The sequence below is a fragment of the Carex rostrata genome, chromosome 30 (assembly GCF_964058835.1).
Source record: "Carex rostrata chromosome 30, lpCarRost1.2, whole genome shotgun sequence".
Lineage (NCBI taxonomy): Eukaryota > Viridiplantae > Streptophyta > Magnoliopsida > Poales > Cyperaceae > Carex > Carex rostrata.
The window spans coordinates 4,690,862-4,711,600 of record NC_135947.1 but is presented as its reverse complement, the minus strand read 5'-3'; the positions used below and the strand labels follow the sequence as shown (position 1 = coordinate 4,711,600).

The 20,739-nt window shown below is 31.8% G+C and overlaps 3 protein-coding genes across 3 annotated transcripts in view; 1 reads left to right on the top strand and 2 right to left on the bottom strand.

Annotated features, from left to right (window-relative positions):
- LOC144546670 (hevamine-A-like) overlaps positions 1–20,739 on the bottom strand; it is an 82,956-nt gene that overhangs the window by 4,679 nt on the left and 57,538 nt on the right. The gene's annotated exons all lie outside the window — the stretch shown is intronic.
- On the top strand, positions 6,144–7,708 carry LOC144546917 (hevamine-A-like). The gene is made up of 2 exons (XM_078295508.1): positions 6,144–6,466; positions 6,997–7,708. The coding sequence occupies exons 1-2, from the start codon at positions 6,161–6,163 to the stop codon at positions 7,588–7,590; spliced, it is 900 nt and encodes a 299-aa protein (XP_078151634.1). The 5' UTR covers positions 6,144–6,160; the 3' UTR covers positions 7,591–7,708.
- Positions 17,424–18,737, bottom strand: LOC144546554 (hevamine-A-like). The gene is made up of 2 exons (XM_078295090.1): positions 18,394–18,737; positions 17,424–18,142 (listed from the first exon to the last, which is right to left on the bottom strand). Exons 1-2 carry the CDS (start codon positions 18,691–18,693, stop codon positions 17,540–17,542), a joined length of 903 nt encoding a protein of 300 aa, XP_078151216.1. The 5' UTR covers positions 18,694–18,737; the 3' UTR covers positions 17,424–17,539.

Genomic DNA, 20,739 nt, shown 5'->3' with positions numbered 1-20,739 from the left:
TAAACTGAAATTTAAGGATGCCGGTGTACATAAAACGACATATCTTTCCGCAGTATTTAGACAAGTAGATTTGAAGAGCCCCACAACTGGGTTTAATAACATAATATTAATTAAACACGTATATATAACTTATCCAAAGATAAGCATTACGTAGCACTTGTTACCTATTCCCACTTGATTTATTATTTTATTATGATTGGTACTATTATATTATTATTTTTAGCTAGAGATGTAAGTCTTAAATGTTGCAAAACTGTTTTCATCCGAATCCAGTTAGTAAAAAAATGATAATAAATCAGATTTATTTTTTGAACTTTTTAGTTATGTCATATTATCAATATTTACAATAAAATTATTTTCGCAACTTATTTGTGGTGATTAAATGACTCATAAGTTCAATCCTTTTCTTATTTAAGGTGCAATTAAACTTTCAAAAAATATTTTTTATATTATACATTTTTTAACGTTTCCAAAAATATACTTATTTGTCTAAATCAGCTTAATGCAGAATTTCTTTTAGAAAAAAATTTTATGCAAAATTTGTGATCGAAAATACTATTCAAAATAAGAAAAGATTCCTAATGAGGAGATCGGATCAATTGGACATGAATCTTGTGTGCTGGATTTAGAAGATGAATTTGAAGTGTTTTGAAACTATGGATGTCTTCTCACCAAAACTATATACAGATATTCATTTTCATTTTCAGACACTATATAAATGATACTTTTAACATAAGAAATAGTAATGTTAAAACACATTATGTATTAATTAGCATTTTTTTTAAGGAAATATTAATTAGTAACTTTCAAAAACATTAAATGTTGAGAACTTTTAATTTAGTGACAAAAACAATGTTTTACGTATAAGATGTTGCAAGTTCGAAATTCAAATAAAAGATTCATATTAAATATTTAGGCGAAATCCAACCTTAACTAGAAGAAAAAGCAAATAAAACAAAGCTATATCCAAAGCTGGGCATTGCAGATGATTTAGATTCACATAGTCATTTAAATTTATTAATTTTTAAATCGTTCACAAAAATCTCAATACTGATCAGAAGAATAGAGCCCAACTTTGAATAAAAATTGTCCAAATCTCTTTGAATAAAACCCAATTTCATACAACTATATGGATGGCATGGTTCTCTTTGTGCATTAAATATTTAAATTCACATCTCGTCGAAAGTATTTAATTAATCAGAAAACTTCTCTAAATATTTGCAAAATATTAAATGAGAAATCACACAAAACTAACAAAAACTGATGGATAATTTATTTGGACACAGTAATTACGTTCGATCTATAGTTGGCAACAAGTTTTGCCAAAAAAAGTGCTTTCTAAATGCAATTATTAACATATATTCCAGTAGCAAATGCAATTATCCTAACCAATGGTTTAAATAGCGTTTATCGCGAAATAGCGTACGGGTTAAAAAAATCGCGCTATGCTCAAATAGCGGCGCTATAGCGCGGAATAGCGCGCTATAGCGGCGCTATTTGGACATAGCGCCATAGCTTTTTTGGTCGGAAAACGCTATAGCGGCGCTATAGCGCCGCTATAGCGCGCTATTTAAAACACTGATCCTAACAATGTCTCTGAAGATACAAGCTTTAGCAAACTTTCTCAAACTTTGTGGAAATTTCTAGGAGGTTAGTATTATAGTACGCATAGGCAATTCTGTACGCCAAAAAAAAAAAAAAAAAACAAATTCAGAGGTCATGTTTTACTAATTCAATATTAATTAAACATTGAATAATTCCATGTGATTTAAAACTCTTATCCAGATTGATCGAGTAAAATGGGAGAACATCATCTGAGCACGACTTGACCAGAAATCAATTGGGTCAAGTCCAAATATATATATATATTTTTCCCTTTAATTCATTTGTTTATTCGGCCTTTGATTTCTTTTCCTTTTGAAATTTAAGACCAAATATTGTTCAAGGATCGAGCATTTTATTACCATAAACGAAACCCGGCTAATTTGTGTTGATTTGAAGACATGCTAAATGAGCTTCGGTCCATTAAGCTTATTTCAACGGAATTTCCGTATAGGAAATAAGACGGAGACATAGGGGATCCACTACTACAAAAAAAAAATTTATATCAGTTGAAATTGTGTTCTGCCATTAGTTTAAAAAATATTTAAAGCTATCGGATCAAAGCGTTAATCAATATACTATCGCCAGCGCATCTTTGACCATCAGATTTGACAAACCCAATACCCCCGCCAAAATAAATAAAGTCAAAAAAACAAAAACAGAAGGCAATTCAATTTGCAACACGGACACCTACGTTGATGAGAATAAATCTGCTACAATCTGAATTAGATGAACAGTACCCTGAAATCTCTGCTTTTTCAAATCTAACCGTTCAACTTTTTCTGTGCACGCATCTCGAAATAGCTAGTTTGTCTGTGCACGCATCTCAAAATAAATCAACAGTTAGATTTGAAAAAGCAAGGATTTCAGGTACTGTTCATCTATTTCGGATGCAGCAGATTTATTCCCCTACGTTGATGTGATTTGAGACTGCTGTCTTTGGTGTGTCAATCAATCCATAAAATTTTAAATTGTATAGCATTGGTCGCTTTTATTTTCTCTCTAAAGACTCTTCTGCCCTTTTTCCTCCAAATTACAAAATAAATTATTTGTGCAGTTGTTGTATTTTAAGAAGAGTTGGGTTACGGTGAGTTGCAGAGTAAAGTGATTATTTTATTTTATGCTCATATTTTGTGATTTTAAAGTTCAAAATATCGATCCGAACCGCTCAACATGATCTCCATATTGAAATGTGTTTGGAGACCAAATTTTACATTTTTTGAAATTTGTTTACTATTTATTAAGCCACTTTGAAAATCACCGATCCAGCGGTCCAGAAATTTTTACTGTTTTTTACAGTTCACCCGGATTTTCAGATTTTCAAAGTGCCTTAATAAATAGTAAAAAATTTCAAAAAATGTAAAATTTAGTTTCCAAGCATATTTTAATATAGATTAAACATCTAACGGTTTGAATCGGCTATTTGAACTTTGAAAATGAAGATATTGCGTGAAGTAAAAACGTATTTTACTTTGCAACTCACCGTAACCTTACTCTTTTAAGAACACCAAAAGTAATCTATATATGTAATTTATCATAAATCGTGATTTCTTTTTTACTCTTAATTTAGGTGCTTCTCCGAATTTAAATGTGAATATTATTTAACATTTATCACAGTTTTTTAGTTGTCATAGTTTGCCGAAACGAAATGCATTTTGTAGGTCATCTTTTTTCACAAGAATATAACAATAGAAAAGAAATATTATCAGCTACTGTCAAGATAAAAGAAAAATATTGGATTGTCTTTTCATAATTGTTCTAAATTGTTCAAAGTAAAATTGTCAGCCACTCTCAAGTAGCAAAATGCGTTTGATTTCTAAATTCTTAACAAAATATATCTCATTGTCTTTTCAAAGAGATGTTTCCGTTTCAAATAAAAGAAAAATATATAATTGTCTTTTCAAAGATAAAAATACTCTTAAAATAAAAAAATAAAAAAATTTAACGAAATTTTATGGGGTTCAGACGATTTCTTTTGATTCTGAATGACCGTTAATCCGTTATATGCGCTGCATTCCGTAATGAATATAAATCTATTAAAAATAAATTCGGAGTGAGGTCATAGTAAGAATTTAGATTTTTTTTTTCCATCAACAATTACGTCCTTTTAAATTCCGAAATTTCATTTGTAATTTTTGTTGGATTTCTTCAACCTAGTTTCCTTCTTTTTATCAGTCTGATCCAATGTCTTCAGCGGCCTACTGCATTACAAGGATAAAAGCCATTCAAGGAAAAATTTGAAAATCCGAAAATATGGAAGTAACCTTGTAATGAAGTGGCCTAATTAAGGGCTAAGAGAAGTCTTATGATGAAATTAATGAAGACACTCAAGAACCACCTCAGATCTTTTACAATTTTCACTTTTTGAGTAAACTTGCAAGCACGACGAAAGCATTGTTTTTTAACCATGGGTGATGGGTTGGTCTAGTTGAGTCAAGACGGCAGTTAATTCCTTCAGAAATTTTTTTTTTTGAAATTACGCATTCGTCCTTCAAAAATTCATAATATCATATTTGCCCATTTAAATTTCAAAAACACGAATTTATTCAATTAATTTCTCTGGAACAAAACGTTAATTAATTAAAGGGGGGACTTCATGTATACGGTATATCCCTAAAAAGCTTTGACATTACGCATTCTTACTACTAAAATTCATACTATCATATTTACTCCCTTTAAATTTTAAAAACTGGCGAATTTATTCAATTTATTGTTTTTGTATTAAAATTAATTTAAAATTTATAATATTTTCACTTTACTCTTTATTAAAAAAAATATGTAGTATGTGTAAAAAAAATATTCAGTCATCTAATTTGTCAATTTTCCAGGGCAGATGCAAATGGTTCATTTTTCAACTTGTGATGCATGCAAAGTGGTATTTAGACATACGTTTACGTGCATGTTACAAGTAAGACAATGGATTAGTTGTTTGAACAACCGGTCAATTATAAGACTGGACATTTCTCTTAAACATGCTACACATTTTTAATAAAGGATAAAATATATTTTGTAAATTTAGAAATGACTTGTAACAGAAAATACAATAAATTGCAGGGTAAATCCGTGAGTTTTTTAAATTTAGAGAAATAAATATGATATTATGATTTTTTTTTTGTTTAGATTTTTTAGGGGCATATACGAAATTCTCCCTAAAATAATATATAAAGTAGCTCTTCCCTCTAAATACATAAATTTGCCTTTCTCATTTGTATTAGTTGGCACAAAAGATTCTTAATTTCCACGATTAAATTATCTTGAAGTGTACGGGCTGAACTTGATAGATTAGAGAAGCTCTGTCAACTAGACAAGTAGAAGGGAAGAGAGTAGATCTACTCTATGCTATCCTTTACTAAATAAGAACGTAAATATAAATTAATTTGTCATTATTTACAATTTTATTTTAACTGACTTTTTTAAAAGGAAAATTATTGATAAAATTGTCTTTTTTTTCTTTTTCTTTTTTGAAAAGAAAATTATTGATAAAATTGTTAAAATAATCATTGCCAAGTGATTGTCATCTCAAAGTCAAATACGGTCGATTTTGTTCTTTAGCGTGATATTTAAGTCAGGATTGTGCGACAAAAAGTCTTGCTGCTTTGCTTTGCTTTGCTTTGATCAAGTCAAAGTCTTCTATATATCAACCAATCAAAATATCAATCTCCAACTTGTACATACGTACACGTCTAATAATCTCAAGTGTGATCCGACGGATGAAATTGTAGTCACTTGCAGTGTACATTAGAAAACGATCATGATATTTGTTACTATACTGATATTTTTTATGATAATTATTCCTTTGTTCTTATTATTTTTTTGGGCCACGCACGCAGTGTTCATTTTTTATGCATGATTTTCGACTTCTGAAATTAGCATGCATCGATTTAGGAGTATCAATGAAAGTCTTTAACAGTTTATCCAGCTCGTATCGTATTCACAAGATGAGTTTGAATAAAAAAAATGTTAACTTAACGGATATAAATATAAATAAGAATTTTTTCCCCTTAACTTATCAAGTAAAAATATAAGTTAAATTATTTATAATATATTTATTTACGCATATAATTAACTATATAATCTTTTGTTATTATTATTAGATTGATTTATACAACATTATATATTTTTTATTAAGTAATTTATAAAAGAAAACTAATTTAGTAAACATTTTATATTATTTTTAATTATTAATATATGATAAAATTGAATTACAACATTTTATATAGTTATATATAATTAATAATTTCTAATTTTTAAACTAATGCAATAAATATTATAATTTTATATAGTTATATTTAATAATTTCAGATCTAGTAATTGGAAAAGATTCCCCTATCAGGTATTGGAGAGGATGAAGGCATTACAGTTCAGACTGCTTCTTTGACATATATATCCAAAAGACTTAGAAGTCGTTAGTCAAAAGACTCAAAACTCAAAATTCTCCGGTCCAAGAGGAAACATCCACCCAATTGCAAATCCCGTGTGGAAAATTGCATTCCAACCTAGCTCCCCTATAAATGCATGCTATGATCTCAGAACTTTACACCACATCTATATCTCAACAATGGCCTCTCAAACCAGGAGCAGGAGCATTCTCTCTCTCCTCACCATCTCTCTCTTGCTCTCTCTCCTCACTGCCTCTGCCCAGGCCGGCAGCATTGTTGTGTACTGGGGTCAGAATGGCAACGAGGGAACCCTGGCTGATACATGCGCAACCGGAAACTACGGGTATGTCATTTTGGCTTTCTTGACAACTTTTGGCAATGGCCAAACCCCGGTTCTCAACCTTGCGGGCCACTGCGATCCATCAGCAGGCACTTGTACCGGGCTCACCTCTGACATCCAGTCATGCCAGTCCATGGGCATTAAGGTAATTTCTACCAATTCTCTAACAAAACAATTAATTAACTCCTATTATTCTGTTACTATTTATTATGTACATCCAAACAGTGATTCTGGCCAACTAAATAAACAAAAACAAATTTATCAGGCTCTCAAATTATTTATTTTAACAAAAAAAAACGTGATAAAATTTAAAATCATGACAGATAACATATATATAACGACAATAGTCTGACAATGAGTAATTATTCAGCTTAATCTAGTCATGCCAGTCCATGGCGAAGTGGCAATTAAGGTTCCTACCAATTGTCTAACAAAAAAATATTAACAATCAATTATAAGTTCTTTGATGTTGAAATGTTGAATCTAAATTACTATGTATGATGTACCTCCAAACAGTCATTTTGACTAACTAAATAAAATAAAACAAATTTATAGGCTCTTAAATTACTTATTTTAGCTAAAAGAATTGGTTAAAATTTTGAATTAACTGATAGAGAACAATAGTCTTACTATGTATTATACTATTATTCTTCTTAATTTTATAATTATACATAGGTTATTCTTTCCCTTGGTGGGGCATCTGGCAGCTACCAGCTCACTTCCACCTCAGATGCACAGAATGTGGCCGACTACCTATGGAACAACTACCTCGGCGGAAGCTCCTCTTCCCGTCCCCTCGGTAGCGCAGTTCTCGATGGCATTGACTTTGATATAGAAAGCGGTAGTTCAGACTACTATGGTGACCTCGCAAACTCTCTCAAGCAATACAGCAGCCAGGTCTATCTCACTGCCGCTCCCCAGTGCCCTTACCCGGACACCTATCTGGGGCCCGCACTACAGACAGGTATATTCGACTATGTTTGGGTGCAATTCTACAACAATGCACCATGCCAGTACTCGTCTGGCGACATAACCAACCTTGTAAACTCTTGGAACACTTGGACGAGCAGTTTTCAGGTGACAAACATATTTTTGGGGATACCGGCTTCGACTGACGCAGCAGGAAGCGGGTACATTCCGCCAAATGATCTGACATCTCAGGTTCTGCCAGCGATTCAAGGGTCATCGAAGTATGGCGGTATCATGCTGTGGAATAGGTACTATGATCTGGAAAATAATTACAGTGCTCAAGTGAAAGGCAGTGTGTAAGATTTAGAGTTTGGTCAGAACTGGAAATGAGTGATTGGTTACATATATTGAATAAATCATGTAGGCCTAGGCGGCTACGATATATTTGTTGAAATAAAATTACAATCTTATCAATTCATTATTATTGCATTTAAAAAGCATGGTTGAATGTGTGATTATGGCGGTGGCCCAGTCAACAATTGAGTACCGACTACTGAGTCTGAGAGAGACTTTTCTTTGATATCCGTTCCTTGAATTGGTCAAGGGAGAAGACTGAATTGGCAAAAGTAGTGTTAAAATTTACTTGTTTAAAATAGTCTATGCTATTTGACTATATGAGATTAAGATCCATAACAAACTTCAAGTAGAGTCTATGCTATTGGAGATTGAGATCCATAACAAACTTCAAATAACATAGATGCTAATTGACGAATCTGAATCGTATTTTCCAACATTCCGAAACTTTCAGGCGCATATATTATCAAACAAATTTAATTAGGATACGCATGAATAAGGTTGCACAGAAGAAAAATATAAAATGTGAAAAAAAAGAGCGCCCATCCACCTGTTGTTCAACCTTACGTTCACTAAAATATAATTATTAACTACTAAAATTTTATCATTTTATATACATTTATATAAATTTATATATAAAAAATGATTAAACTTCTAGTAGTTAATAACTATGTATTTTTACTAAAAAGACAGAGGATATGATTAAAATTTTTGATGAATTAAGTTAGCATGAATTTAAACTCAATAAAACCTTTTTGAGTTTTAACTTTAAATATTATCAGACTGAATTCGAACAAACAAATTTAAATTTATCTATTTGAGCAAAAACTGCATTTACAAAAAAAAAATTGAGTTTGTTTTTATAACATTTAGAGATTTGAAATGAATTATTTTGGTGTGTTCATCTTTCATTAATTTCCGTGCTCTTGTTCTAATACAAAAAAAAAAAAAATTGTAATATAAACTTCCCTCATCAAGTAGATCAACGTTAATGATTTTAAGTTGTGTTATTTGAATTCAATCCAATGAATTTAAAAATTAAGCTCGTATTTTAAAATCGATATAGTAATTTCACTCAAATTTGATTTGCTGATCTGTATATATAAAGCTTAGTTAGATTGACAGAGTTCGTTGAAGTATCATAAACGAAGGACAAAGAGAGAGGAATTCTTTGTCGATTGTAAAAAGTTATACTGACCTTAATTTAGAATCTTACCAGATTTTAGTAAAACAAAATTAAACTATGTAATTTTTATTTGTGACAATAGGATATTTATAAATAACAATATAATAACTGGAGATACGTCTTGATTTTTAAATAAATAAATAATAAGTTTTGTATCGACAATAATAGTCTATCAACTCTATTGTGACTTCGTGTAGTAATGCACAGAGTTGTATTTTTTTTTTTTTATATATATTTTGACTCTATTATCCGTATACTCCATGAAGTAAAAAAAAATGTGAATATCTTTTTCCAAATTTATCCTTTTAAGTTAAATTAATTTCACCTCTGTTTGATCCATCAACTAATGCATGATTGGCGGAATTAAACATAACCATTATCGCAGCCAGAAATTAGCTGTTTTCCTGCCCCAATTGGGCCAAGACAGTATTAAAATGGAAGGAAAGAGCTACTTTATTAAAAAATTTAATAAAAGAAATTAGAGCATTACTACAGAATACCTTAAATGGCTCTCGTTGAGACATGAGAAAAAATTGACGGAATGAAAGCATATGTTCTATGGCATAATAGTAATTCTAATCATAGAAAGTTAGAAACAATCACTTTTTTTTTTTTTTTGCATAGATGCCCATTATATTTAACAGGAAAAATAAATTAGTAAACCCCCCATATAAAACCCTGCAGGCTCTGATATAAACAATCACTTGTTAAAATGGGGCAAGACTGCAGAGGTTGTATTCCTGAAAAATGAGAAGATTTGGATGTTCTTAACATACCAATTTACGAATTGAACATTATTGGAAAAATGACTTTACATAATTTTGAAAGGGGTTGAAAAAAAAAATACTGGTAAACTTGTACACAGTTTGCTTATCACAAGAGGCCCATTGATATATGGAGTACCGGTACTCTTGCTATCAGAATATACTGTGGGCCCATTACAATATCACCTCTATAATCTTTTTTTTTTTTAAATATTCGCAAAAGCTGCGAAGTTGTAAGAGGAAATCAAACTTTCGACTTTTGAATAACCAACAATTTTAAGACTTTTCTCCTCGCTAACTATGCTACCTCCCTATACTCAGGGTGCACAAAGGAAATTAGTACATATTCTACTCGCCAATAATTTGTAACTAGTAGAAAAAATGAAGTGTTATGGGCACGAGGAACTGTGTATTGCACATTCTTTGTATCTATTTTTATGTTTTGGTCGTGTTTCCTCTTCTCAATCAATGAAATTATGGATATATATATAGAGAGAGGGGGTTCAAATGCACTCAAATTTTTGTGCACCCAAATGCACCCTATCATTTTTCTCCGTTTTCAAAGTCCGAATAGTCAATCCGAACCGTTAGATGCGATCTATATATTAAGATGTGCTTGGAGACCAAATTTTACAATTTTTGGAATTTTTTACTATTTATTAAGCCACTTTGAAAATCGCTGATCCAATGGTCCAGAAAATGCAAAATCAGCGATTTTCAAAGTGGCTTAATAAATAGTAAAAAATTCCAAAAAATGTAAAATTTGGTCTCCAAGTATATCTTAATATATAGATTGCATCTAACGGTTCGGATTGACTATTAAGACTTTAAAAACGAAGAAAAAAGATTTGAAAGATAGGGTGCATTTTGGTGCATTTGAGCCCTCCTCATATATATAGAGAGAGAGAGATGGGCTATGGTGCATTGCAATGCATAGGCACTATTGTGCATTGGACCATAAATCACCGATTCAAAGTCCAAATAACCGATTCAAGCCGTTCATCTTGTTCTCCATATTAATATGTGCTTGGAGACCAAATTTTATATTTTTTGGAATTGTTTTACTATTTTTTTAGATTTATTGAAAATCTGAAAATCCGGATGAACAGTAAAAACAGTACAAATTTCTGGACCACTGGATCAGCGATTTTCAAAGTGGCTTAATAAATAGTAAAAAAATTCCAAAAAATATAAAATTTGGTCTCCAAGCACATATTAATATGGAGAACAAGATGAACGATTTGGATCGGTCATTTGGGCTTTAAATTTGGTCTCCAATGCACAAGGGTGCCTATGCATTGCAATGCACCATAGCTCATCTCTCTCTCTCTTATATATATAGAGAGAGAGGGGGGAGGGGAGTTGGCTAAGCTCAAAACATTTTTTTTCTAGTTTTCGGAACAAATGACTTGGTTTTGCAATTTTCAAAGTCCAAACAATTAGATATTTAATCTATATTAAAATGTGGTTGGAGACCAAATTTTACATTTTTTGGAATTTTGTTTACTATTTATTAAGATAGTTTGAAAATCGTTGTTTTTCAATGGTGCAAAAATTTAATAAAAACCACGATTTTCAAACCATCTTAATAAATAGTAAAAAAAAATTCAAAAAATGTAAAATTTGGTCTTCAAGCACATTTTAATATAGATATAACATCTAACGATTTGGATCAACTTTTTGAATTTTGAAAATTGGAAAACCGAGTTGTTTGTTCTGAAGCCTATAAAAAAAGTTTTGAGCTTAGCCAACCTCTATATATATATAGAGAGAGAGAGAGAGAGAGAGAGTGAATAATGTGCATTCGTATGCATATGATCCGATATGCATACGGTTCAAATTTGAAATTTCAAAATCCAAAACGTCGATCCGAACCGTTCATCTTGTTCTCCATATTAATATGTGATTGGAGACCAAATTTTACACTTTTCTGAATTTTTTTTACTATTAATTAAGCCACTTTGAAAATTGTTAATCCAACGGTGACTGCTGATTTTACTGTTTTGTTAAGCCACCGTTGGATCAACAATTTTCAAAGTCGCTTAATAAATAGTAAAAAAAATCAGAAAAATATAAAATTTGGTCTCCCAGCACATATTAATATGGAGAACAAGATGAATGGTTCGGATCGACGTTTTGGATTTTGAAATTTCAAATTTGGACCATATGCATACGAATGCACATTAGTCACACTCTCTCTCTCTCTATATATATATATTAATTAGAAACAACTAGGGCGAAGCCCTAGTTTTATATTAACCATAATTAGTTAAATGTTGTTGGGCTTCTGAGATTGAAAACCCATGGAGATGGATGCTAGAGAAGAAGAAAGTGAGGTTTGGAAGATGTTGAGATGTTGAAGAAAACAAAGGATGTGAAAAATATGAAAATAAAAGAAGTAAAATCACAAGATCTATCATATTACTTGTCTATCCATCCTGATGTTGTTGTCGGGGCGGATTCATCCATATTGAATGGGAGTTAATTAACTCTCAAATTTTTCAAAAAAAATTTGTATTTATGTATAATTTTCTATATAATTTAGAGTAAAATGTCAAGAATACTATAAAATTGACATTTATTCTTAGTATAAAAAATTTATATGATTAAGTCTCATTGTGTATTTTGACCCTCATAGTTCGAAAGTTAGGCTCCACTTATGTTGTTGTAACCATTCAATATGCTCCACTGTCACATTAGATTTTGTTGTATCTTTCCCTCCAAATCACAATGTGCGATATTTCTGAGTGAGTTATGACAATATGCAAATTACGGCAAGTGTTATATATATGGACTCATATTTTTGTTTTTAAAGTTTAAATAGTCAACATGAACTGCTCAATATGATCTCCATATGAAAATGTGCTTGCATTCCATATTTTATAACTTTTAGAATTTTATTATTTTTTTAAAATAGGAAAAAAATTACTTAATTTAAAAAATTTAGACCCTCCAAAAATAGTTTTTTTTACTTATTTAAATAGATACTGAAAAAATCCTAAAGAGTGTAAATTTGATTTCCAATTATATTTTTATATAAAGATTATCTTTAACGGTTTACATGGATTGTTCAATCTTTTTGGTTAGAAGTTGGACTGCTAAGATATATACTGAAAGTTGCATTTTTGTTGCCGAAATTTAAAAAAAAATATCATAATCCAAAAAAAAAAAACCAAATAAGTATTGATTCTGAAAAATTTCAATTTTGACACGGTCGCATCCCTAGATGCGGACCCCTTATCTGGGAACCGCATCTAGAGGATGCTAACCATTAATGGAGTCTCTATCTTCTAGATGTGGCCTCTCCTTTTTTTCCTTTTTTTTTTTCCTTCTCCCAATTAACAGAAATGCGGCCCGAATTTGATTATAACATTTTTTTTTAAACAACCCTCCTAAAGAAGTTCCCTCAGACACAGATTTTTCTTTTATTCGGTCAAGCTTTCCAACCATGCCCTCCTCTCGGATACTGATACAAAAAGGTAGGCGGCAGCTCAATTGATTATAAAAATGATTATATTTTATTTTATGTCCTAATTTATTTCATATTGCATTAGATCCTTATTTATTGGTTATTGAAGCTTTCCAACAAGGTTCCATACATATCTCTTTTACCAGGCAGTTAACATGTGTTTTATTTAATGAGTGGAATGTTTTCACTAATCTTTTACGTGATTGCCAACCTGATGCTAGGTTACTTGATTCCTTGTTATGGAGATGGTCTTCTAAGGACAAATTTTCTGTACACTCTTACTATCTTTGACTTGAATATGAAGGAACAATTAATAATGAGTTCACATCAATATGGTCATAAAAAATTCCTCTTAAAATTAAAATTTTCCTTTATATTCTCGAAAGGAATAAAATTCTTACTAAGAAAAATCTTTTAAGTAAAGGTTGGTTAGGTAATACAGCATGTCCTTTTTGTGGTGTTTTTGAAACCACTGCTCATCTCTTTGTTCATTGTCCTTTTATTTTTCAAATCTGGAGTTGGATAGCAGCTCATAATAACTTCATATTTGATGGTTACACCATGGATGACATCTAGTTCATTAATGCACTTATACCCCTTAAAAACAAACCAATGGTAGAACTTGTCAGAGGAGCAATTTTGTGGTGTATTTGGTTAGAAAGGAATAAAATATGTTTTCAGAATACATCTATTCCCTCTGTGCAGGCTGTGGGTTCTAAGATTATTGTTTTATCAACATTCTGGTGCAAATCTTTGAATAATGGTTATTTACTTCATTTATCATTAATTCTTCCTTTGAACACTAATAATTTGTCATGTCAGGATCTGATACAGTTAGAGGAAGAAGTGGAAACAACAGAGGTGACAAATTTACCAATCATTCAGGATGTCGAAGATTCAACCCATATTCTTGGGTTAGAATACCTAAATGATAATTTGGTTTGAATGTTAGTTACTTAAATTTTACGCTGTTGGCTCTGTTCTTAGTCTAGTTGGTTGATGTATTAGTCATTACTTTGTTTGATATATTGTTTGTTTTGAGTTGCTGGTATATACCAGTTTTTGTAGCTGTTCCATCTCCAGTTGTTTGGAGTTGGGTACAGTAAGACTATGGTTTCTAATGAAATCGGTGGGTTAATCTCACTTTATCAATATATATATCTTCATTCTATTATTAAGCACGTTGGGTGTCCGATCCGTCAACGGCTACGATTGAAAGTTAAAATTTCGGATTTAATCTCAGCCCTCCAATCACATAATCTGTCTTCTTTTGATTAAATGTATCTGAATAATGTGTAGAAGTCTGAATTTAACTAAAAATATACTCACAACATGTACTGCCACACAATAATTATATCGCTAATTTATTTCAATACATTATTTCCATATTTATTTCTTTCTCAATTTCTCTCTCGATAAATTTTATGACTCCATCTGTAAAATTTATGTTTCTTTGTTTCCATTTCTTTCTTTATTTCTCTCTCTCCAATTAAAACACCTTCTAATGGCAATGAAAATTAAGATTTTATTCACTTCCTTATTTCTATTTTTTTTTTGTTTCTATAGATACTACCATGAGAAATCTAGAATATATCAGTAAAAGGAGAAATCCTAAAAAATTATTTGAAGTTTGGGCGCATGGATTCAGTTTTAACACTGTTTGAAGTATGTTTGAGCTTTTGATTTGGATTGGATTGGATTGACCTGACGTGTAAAAAAACATACCCATAATTGTGCTATGGCTTTTTGATCATCCCTTTCTGATGAGTTCTCACGTTTTATTACATGTCATGATACTTATTTGTAACATCCCAGAAAAATTGAGTTATTAATCTTAGAATTTTTTTTTTATAATATTGAAAATACTATAAAATTTAACTGACGCTTTCTGATGAGTTCTACTTTTATGTAACAACTGACGCTTTTCATTAATTTTTAATTACGAAATAAAATTGGCCCATTTTGTTTCTATGTTTCCTTAATTTCTAAATCTAATTTCTTATCATGAATATAACCGCATATATTTCCATTTGAAAATTTGATTAATAAAAAAAGAAACTAATCGGCGCTAATAACGCACCCCTGTATGCTCTTTAATGCACCCATTCATTTCAGAATCAAATAGAGAGATTTTTTTTAATCACGCAGATAACATGCTGCATTAAACCAATTTCTAAATAACCGATCTTCTATCTAAATCCCTTTAAAAGGGCCTTCCTACTCTTTGCCTACTCAGAAAGAAATAAAAAAATGAAAATAAATTGAGTTTTGATATCCATTACGAAGAAAAAAAAGAGAACAAAATTGAGAGAAAAATAAAAGACATATTTTGTACGAGTTTTGATATCCATTATCATATGTCTGATTTGAATTCCGACTACGGTGCATTTCTTCTTAACTGTTGTTGCAAATCGATTTGAAATTTCGAATGTCTCACTATCAGGTAAGGATGTGTTTCAAATGGCAACTCTAGATTACATCATTTCAGTTGAAAGCAATATTTTAGTTCCATCTTATTCTGACAACATGGCATGTGCCATTACAATACAATGGTTTGAAGATAAGAAGAGGATGAACAAATGATATACTTTTTTTTATTAATGTTTCATAGTGTTGTCATTTAAAGCCAGGATTTAGAAGGAGAAGGAGAAGTTGAATATCATAGCAGTTGATACACTTTTCCAAAGATGAAACATTAAGGGCAGTTAGGGCACTGTCGAAATTAAATATTGATGGGGAATGGATAATTTTTTATTGTTTGAAGGAATTTTTATCATTTTATTTTTATTTAAAAAAAACGCAATGCTGAAACTTTCCAATGTATGTACATGAGAAGTTGTTTAAGCACTTGGAGATGCAAGTCTTATAGCAGTAGCAAGTATGGTTTATTTTTTAAAATCCAAAATGTGGAAAATTTGTATGGTTTACCTATTGACTTTGTTTATATTATAGAAAGTTGTATTTGATTATTTATTTTATTTTTGAAATTTAGGAAAAATGAAGTTAAATTAGCACCTTGTTTCATTGGACTTTAAATTTAACTTCATTATTGAATAATTATTCTTCTTTTTTTGGTCTATTTTTGTATGAGAATATATTTTTGTTATATTGTAAAATGCCCCCGTTGCAACGCACGGGTACGATACTAGTATATATATATATATAAAGAGAGAGAGAGAGAGAGAGAGATGGGCTACGGTGAGTTGCGAAGTAAAACGAATTTCTACTTTACGCCGTATTTTTATTTTGAAAGTCCAAACGACCGATCCGAACCGTTAGATGTTTAATCCATATTGAAATGTGCTTGGAGACTAAATTTTATATTTTTTGCAATTTTTTTACTATTTATTAAGTATTTTCGAAAATTGTTGTTTCGCTGTGAACAGTGAAAAATAGTAAAATTTTCTGGACCATCAGATCAGCGACTTTCAAAATTGCTTCATAAATAGTAAAAAAATTCCAAAAAATGTTAAATTTGGTCTCCAAGCACATTTCAATATGGAGAACAAGATGAACGGTTCAGATCGACGTTTTGAACTTTAAAATCGCAAAATATGAGCGTGAAGTAAAATAGTCACTTTACTTCGCAACTCACCGTAGCCCATCTCTCTCTCTCTCTCTCTCTCTCTATATATATATATATATATATAATTTTATGTTGTGGTTGTTTTTCACCGAAGATTCTAAAAATTTATTCGCTGATAGCCCTAAATTATTTTTTATTACAAAGAAGTCCAATTAGATAAATATTATTTCATTTGGTGGTTATTTTCATCGAAGACCCTAGAAGTTTAATCGTCGATGATCTTAAATTAATTTTTATTACAAAGAAGTCTAATTAGATATAATTTTTTATTTTGTGATTATTTTTCACCAAAGTTTAATCGCCAATAACCCTAAATTAAACTTCTAGGGATATCGACGAAGTTTAATTTAGGTCTTCGGTGAAAAATAACCACAAAATGAAATAATATATATCTAATTGGACTTCTTTGTAATAAAAATTAATTTAAGACTATTAGCGAATAAATTTTTAGAGTCTTCGCTGAAAAACAACCAAAATATAAAATAATATATAATTATTTTTATAATCAATTGAGCTGCCGCATCTACTGATAAAAAAAATTATATAATCAAATTAATCCGGTCCGCATTTTTGTTAACTGGGAGAAGGAAAAAGAAAAGAAAAGAAAAAAAGCCGCATCTAAAAAATTTGGCCATGATATTTTCGGAATTTTCATGATTTTATGGTTATTTAGTTAATTTTTTTTTATTATGGTATTTTTAAAATTTTGGGGTTTTGTTGGGACCATCCTGAACGAACAGAGTCAAAGAAAAGTATCTTTCCCAGACCGAACTGTTGACTGGGTCACCGCCATAATCATGCATTCAACAATGCTTTAAAATGTAATTTATTTCCACAAATATCTCGTAGCTTGCTAAGCCTACAAACATTATTATTCGATATGTCTCGTGCTTTTATTCATTCTAACATTAACTAAGCACTCATTTCCAGTTATGACCAAACCCTCAATTTCACACACTGCTTTTCACTTGAGCACTGTAATTATTCTGCAGATCATAGTACCTATTCCACAGCATAATCCCACCATACTTCGACGACCCCTTAATCGCCGGCAGAACCTTAGATGTCAGATCATTTGGTGGAATGTACCCGCTCCCTGCTGCGCTAGATGAAGCCGGTATCCCCAAAAATACGTTTGTCACCTTAAAACTGCTCGTCCATTTATTCCACGAGCTTACGAGGTTGTTTGTGTTGCCAGACGAGTACTGGCATTGTGGATTGTTGTAGAATTGCACCCAGACATAGTCGAACAGCCCTGTCTGTAATGCGGGCCCCAAATACGAGTCAGGGTAAGGGCACTGGGGAGCGGCGGTGAGATAGACCTTCTTACTCTGGCTGCTGTATTGTGAAAGGTAATTTGCCAGGTCACCATAGTAGTCTGAACTCCCACTTTCTATATCGAAGTCAATGCCATCGAGAACTGCGCTACCGAGGGGACGGGAAGAGGAGCTTCCTCCGAGGTAGTTGTTCCAGAGGTATTTGGCAACACTCTGCGCGTCTGACTTGGAGGTGAGCTTGTAGCTGCCTGATGCCCCACCAAGGGAAAGAATAACCTATGTATTATTATCAGAGTAATTAAGGTGAATAATTCATAGTAAAACTATTGCTCTCTATTAGTTAATTTCTTTATTTTCTCTTTTTTAATTGAAATAAATAATTTGAGAGCCATATAAATTTCTTTTCTTTTATTTACTTAGTCAAAGTGACTCTTTGGATATGTACATAACGCATAGTATAAGAACATTACAATAGAATCAAAGCAGTTAATAGTTGTTAATTTGTTTGTTAGAGAATTGGTAGAAACCTTAATGCCTTTCGACTGGCATGACTGGATGTCAGAGGTGAGCCCGGTGCAAGTGCCTGACGACGGATTGCAGTGCCCCGCAAGGTTGAGAACTGGGGTTTGGCCGTTGCCAAAGGTCGTAAGGAAAGCCAACATGACGTACTTGTAGTATCCGGTGGCGCATGTGTTGGCAAGGGTTCCCTCATTGCCATTCTGGCCCCAGTACACAGCAATGCTGCCGGCCCGGGCAGAGGACATGAGAAGAGAGAGGAAAAGAGGGATTGTGAGGAGAGAGATAATTCTCCTGGTTTGAGAGGCCATTGTTCAGATACAGATATGTGTGAAGTTGTGAGGTGAGTTGATAGATAGCATGCATTTATAGGGGATGTCGTACTCATGCAATTTTCAATTTGTGAATTGAACGGATGCTTACACGTGGACCGGAGGCTTCTGGTTTTAATTTGACTAATTATGACTGTTAGTTCGGTTCGATATATGAACGAAGCAGTTTGATGCCTTGTTTCTAAAGTAAATCTATTTGAAAATATGGTGCATTTTATTGACTCTGAGTGACAGGTAATGCATGAGGAGCCTTGATTCACGGGGAAATTTCCATGCTAATTTGTAGACCAAACGATGCGTGTTTCAGAAGTCTAAAAATCATAAACAATGAACAGTGCATAGTCACCAAACAGTCAAACTTTATAGTTAAAAATATTATGCCCTTCTGTAATTTAAAATGTGATTGCATAATATAATTTCATCCGTTGGAGATACTTAAGATTCTTAGACCTGTATGTACAAGCTGGAGATTGATAGGATGATAGAAGATTTTCACCTGGTCAAAGTCTTTTTTAGCAAAACGAAAATAATAACTATGAATGTTGAAATGACAGCCAAAGCAAATTAAGCAGCCACCAGACAGATCTTTTAGTAAATTTTTTACACCATCCGAATTAAAACATCACGCTAAAACAATAAAACTTAGTGTACTTCACTGGCTAGGTACCAATTATAGTACTGTACATAAGAGAGAATCAGTCGACAATGATTTTTTTTTTTTACAATCTAATCAATAATTCAAAAAAATCAAATAAAATTGTAAATAAAGGACAAATTAATTTATATTTGCAATCACCTTTTTTTGACAATTATGCATTTAATATTATTGAAAATATGGCTTTACATAATTTAAAAGGGGGGTTGAAAAAGAATACTGGCAAGCTTCTACACACAGGGGCGGATCTATCTACCTCCCCCCCCCCCCCCCCCCCTCCTGAATTTCAAGTTTTAATGGTGATCTATTAGTACCGATCGACTTTGCTCCTTCCTGAATTTTTTTTTTTGCCCCCTTCTGGATATTTGATTTGTAATTCGGATTAAATTTAGTGTTAAAATCAAGATAAATTTCTTGAATTATGATTGGTATAGTAATTATAAGTTATAGGATCATAAATTATAAGTCAGGGTATTAGAAAATAAAAGTCAAAACATTGTTTTTTTTTATCGAGTACCCAATTAGTTAATGGGTTTAAATCCGATTCGATATTTTTCTGCACCCCCCCCCCCCCCCCCCGATGAAAATCCTAAGTCCGCCCCTGTCCCACTGGTATATGGAGCACCGGTACACTCTTATTATCAGGCACAATGGGCATACGATAATATTACATCTAGTCTAGTGGCAAAGACAATGCTTTCCTTGTGGAAAGTTGCAGGTTTGAAATCCGAATGAGATCCATGTGGATCCATAAATTTTGCAGGGAGAGAGAAAGAAAATAACGAATTGAATTTAAATAGTGAATCGGATTTATATGGCTTGACTACTTCCAAATTCCAACCTATTACTAAAAAAATATATAACGATCATCAACAGTTTTGGTTTCTAATTATATAGGGTGGCAGTTCTAAATTACAATAAAAATAGCCCCCGAACTCCTGACCAACTTAATTTACAGAAATGAACTAATGTAGATAATTAAAAATTCCATGAAAATCAACTAGCTTAACCTCTGAAAAACATTAATTGGAGCATGAATTTCTAAAACAAGAACATTTTTCCTCACCATTTCTTTCCTAAATGGACTACTCCATTATGAACTTGAATATGTCAGTGTCTGTTATAACTTATAACTGAGTTAGGCTAATATGACACTAGTGTTATATCAAACTAAATAACACCACATCTTAAACCCTTAGATCTGCTTTAAGATTCGTACAAAATGAAGTGCTTGAACAGTAAAAGCGGATAGTACGAATCTTAAAACAGATCTAAGGGTTTAAAATGTAGTATTATTTAGTTTGATATGACACTAGTGTCATATTAGCCTAACTCCTTATAACTTGTCTTGGAAGTAGGTAGACAAGTTG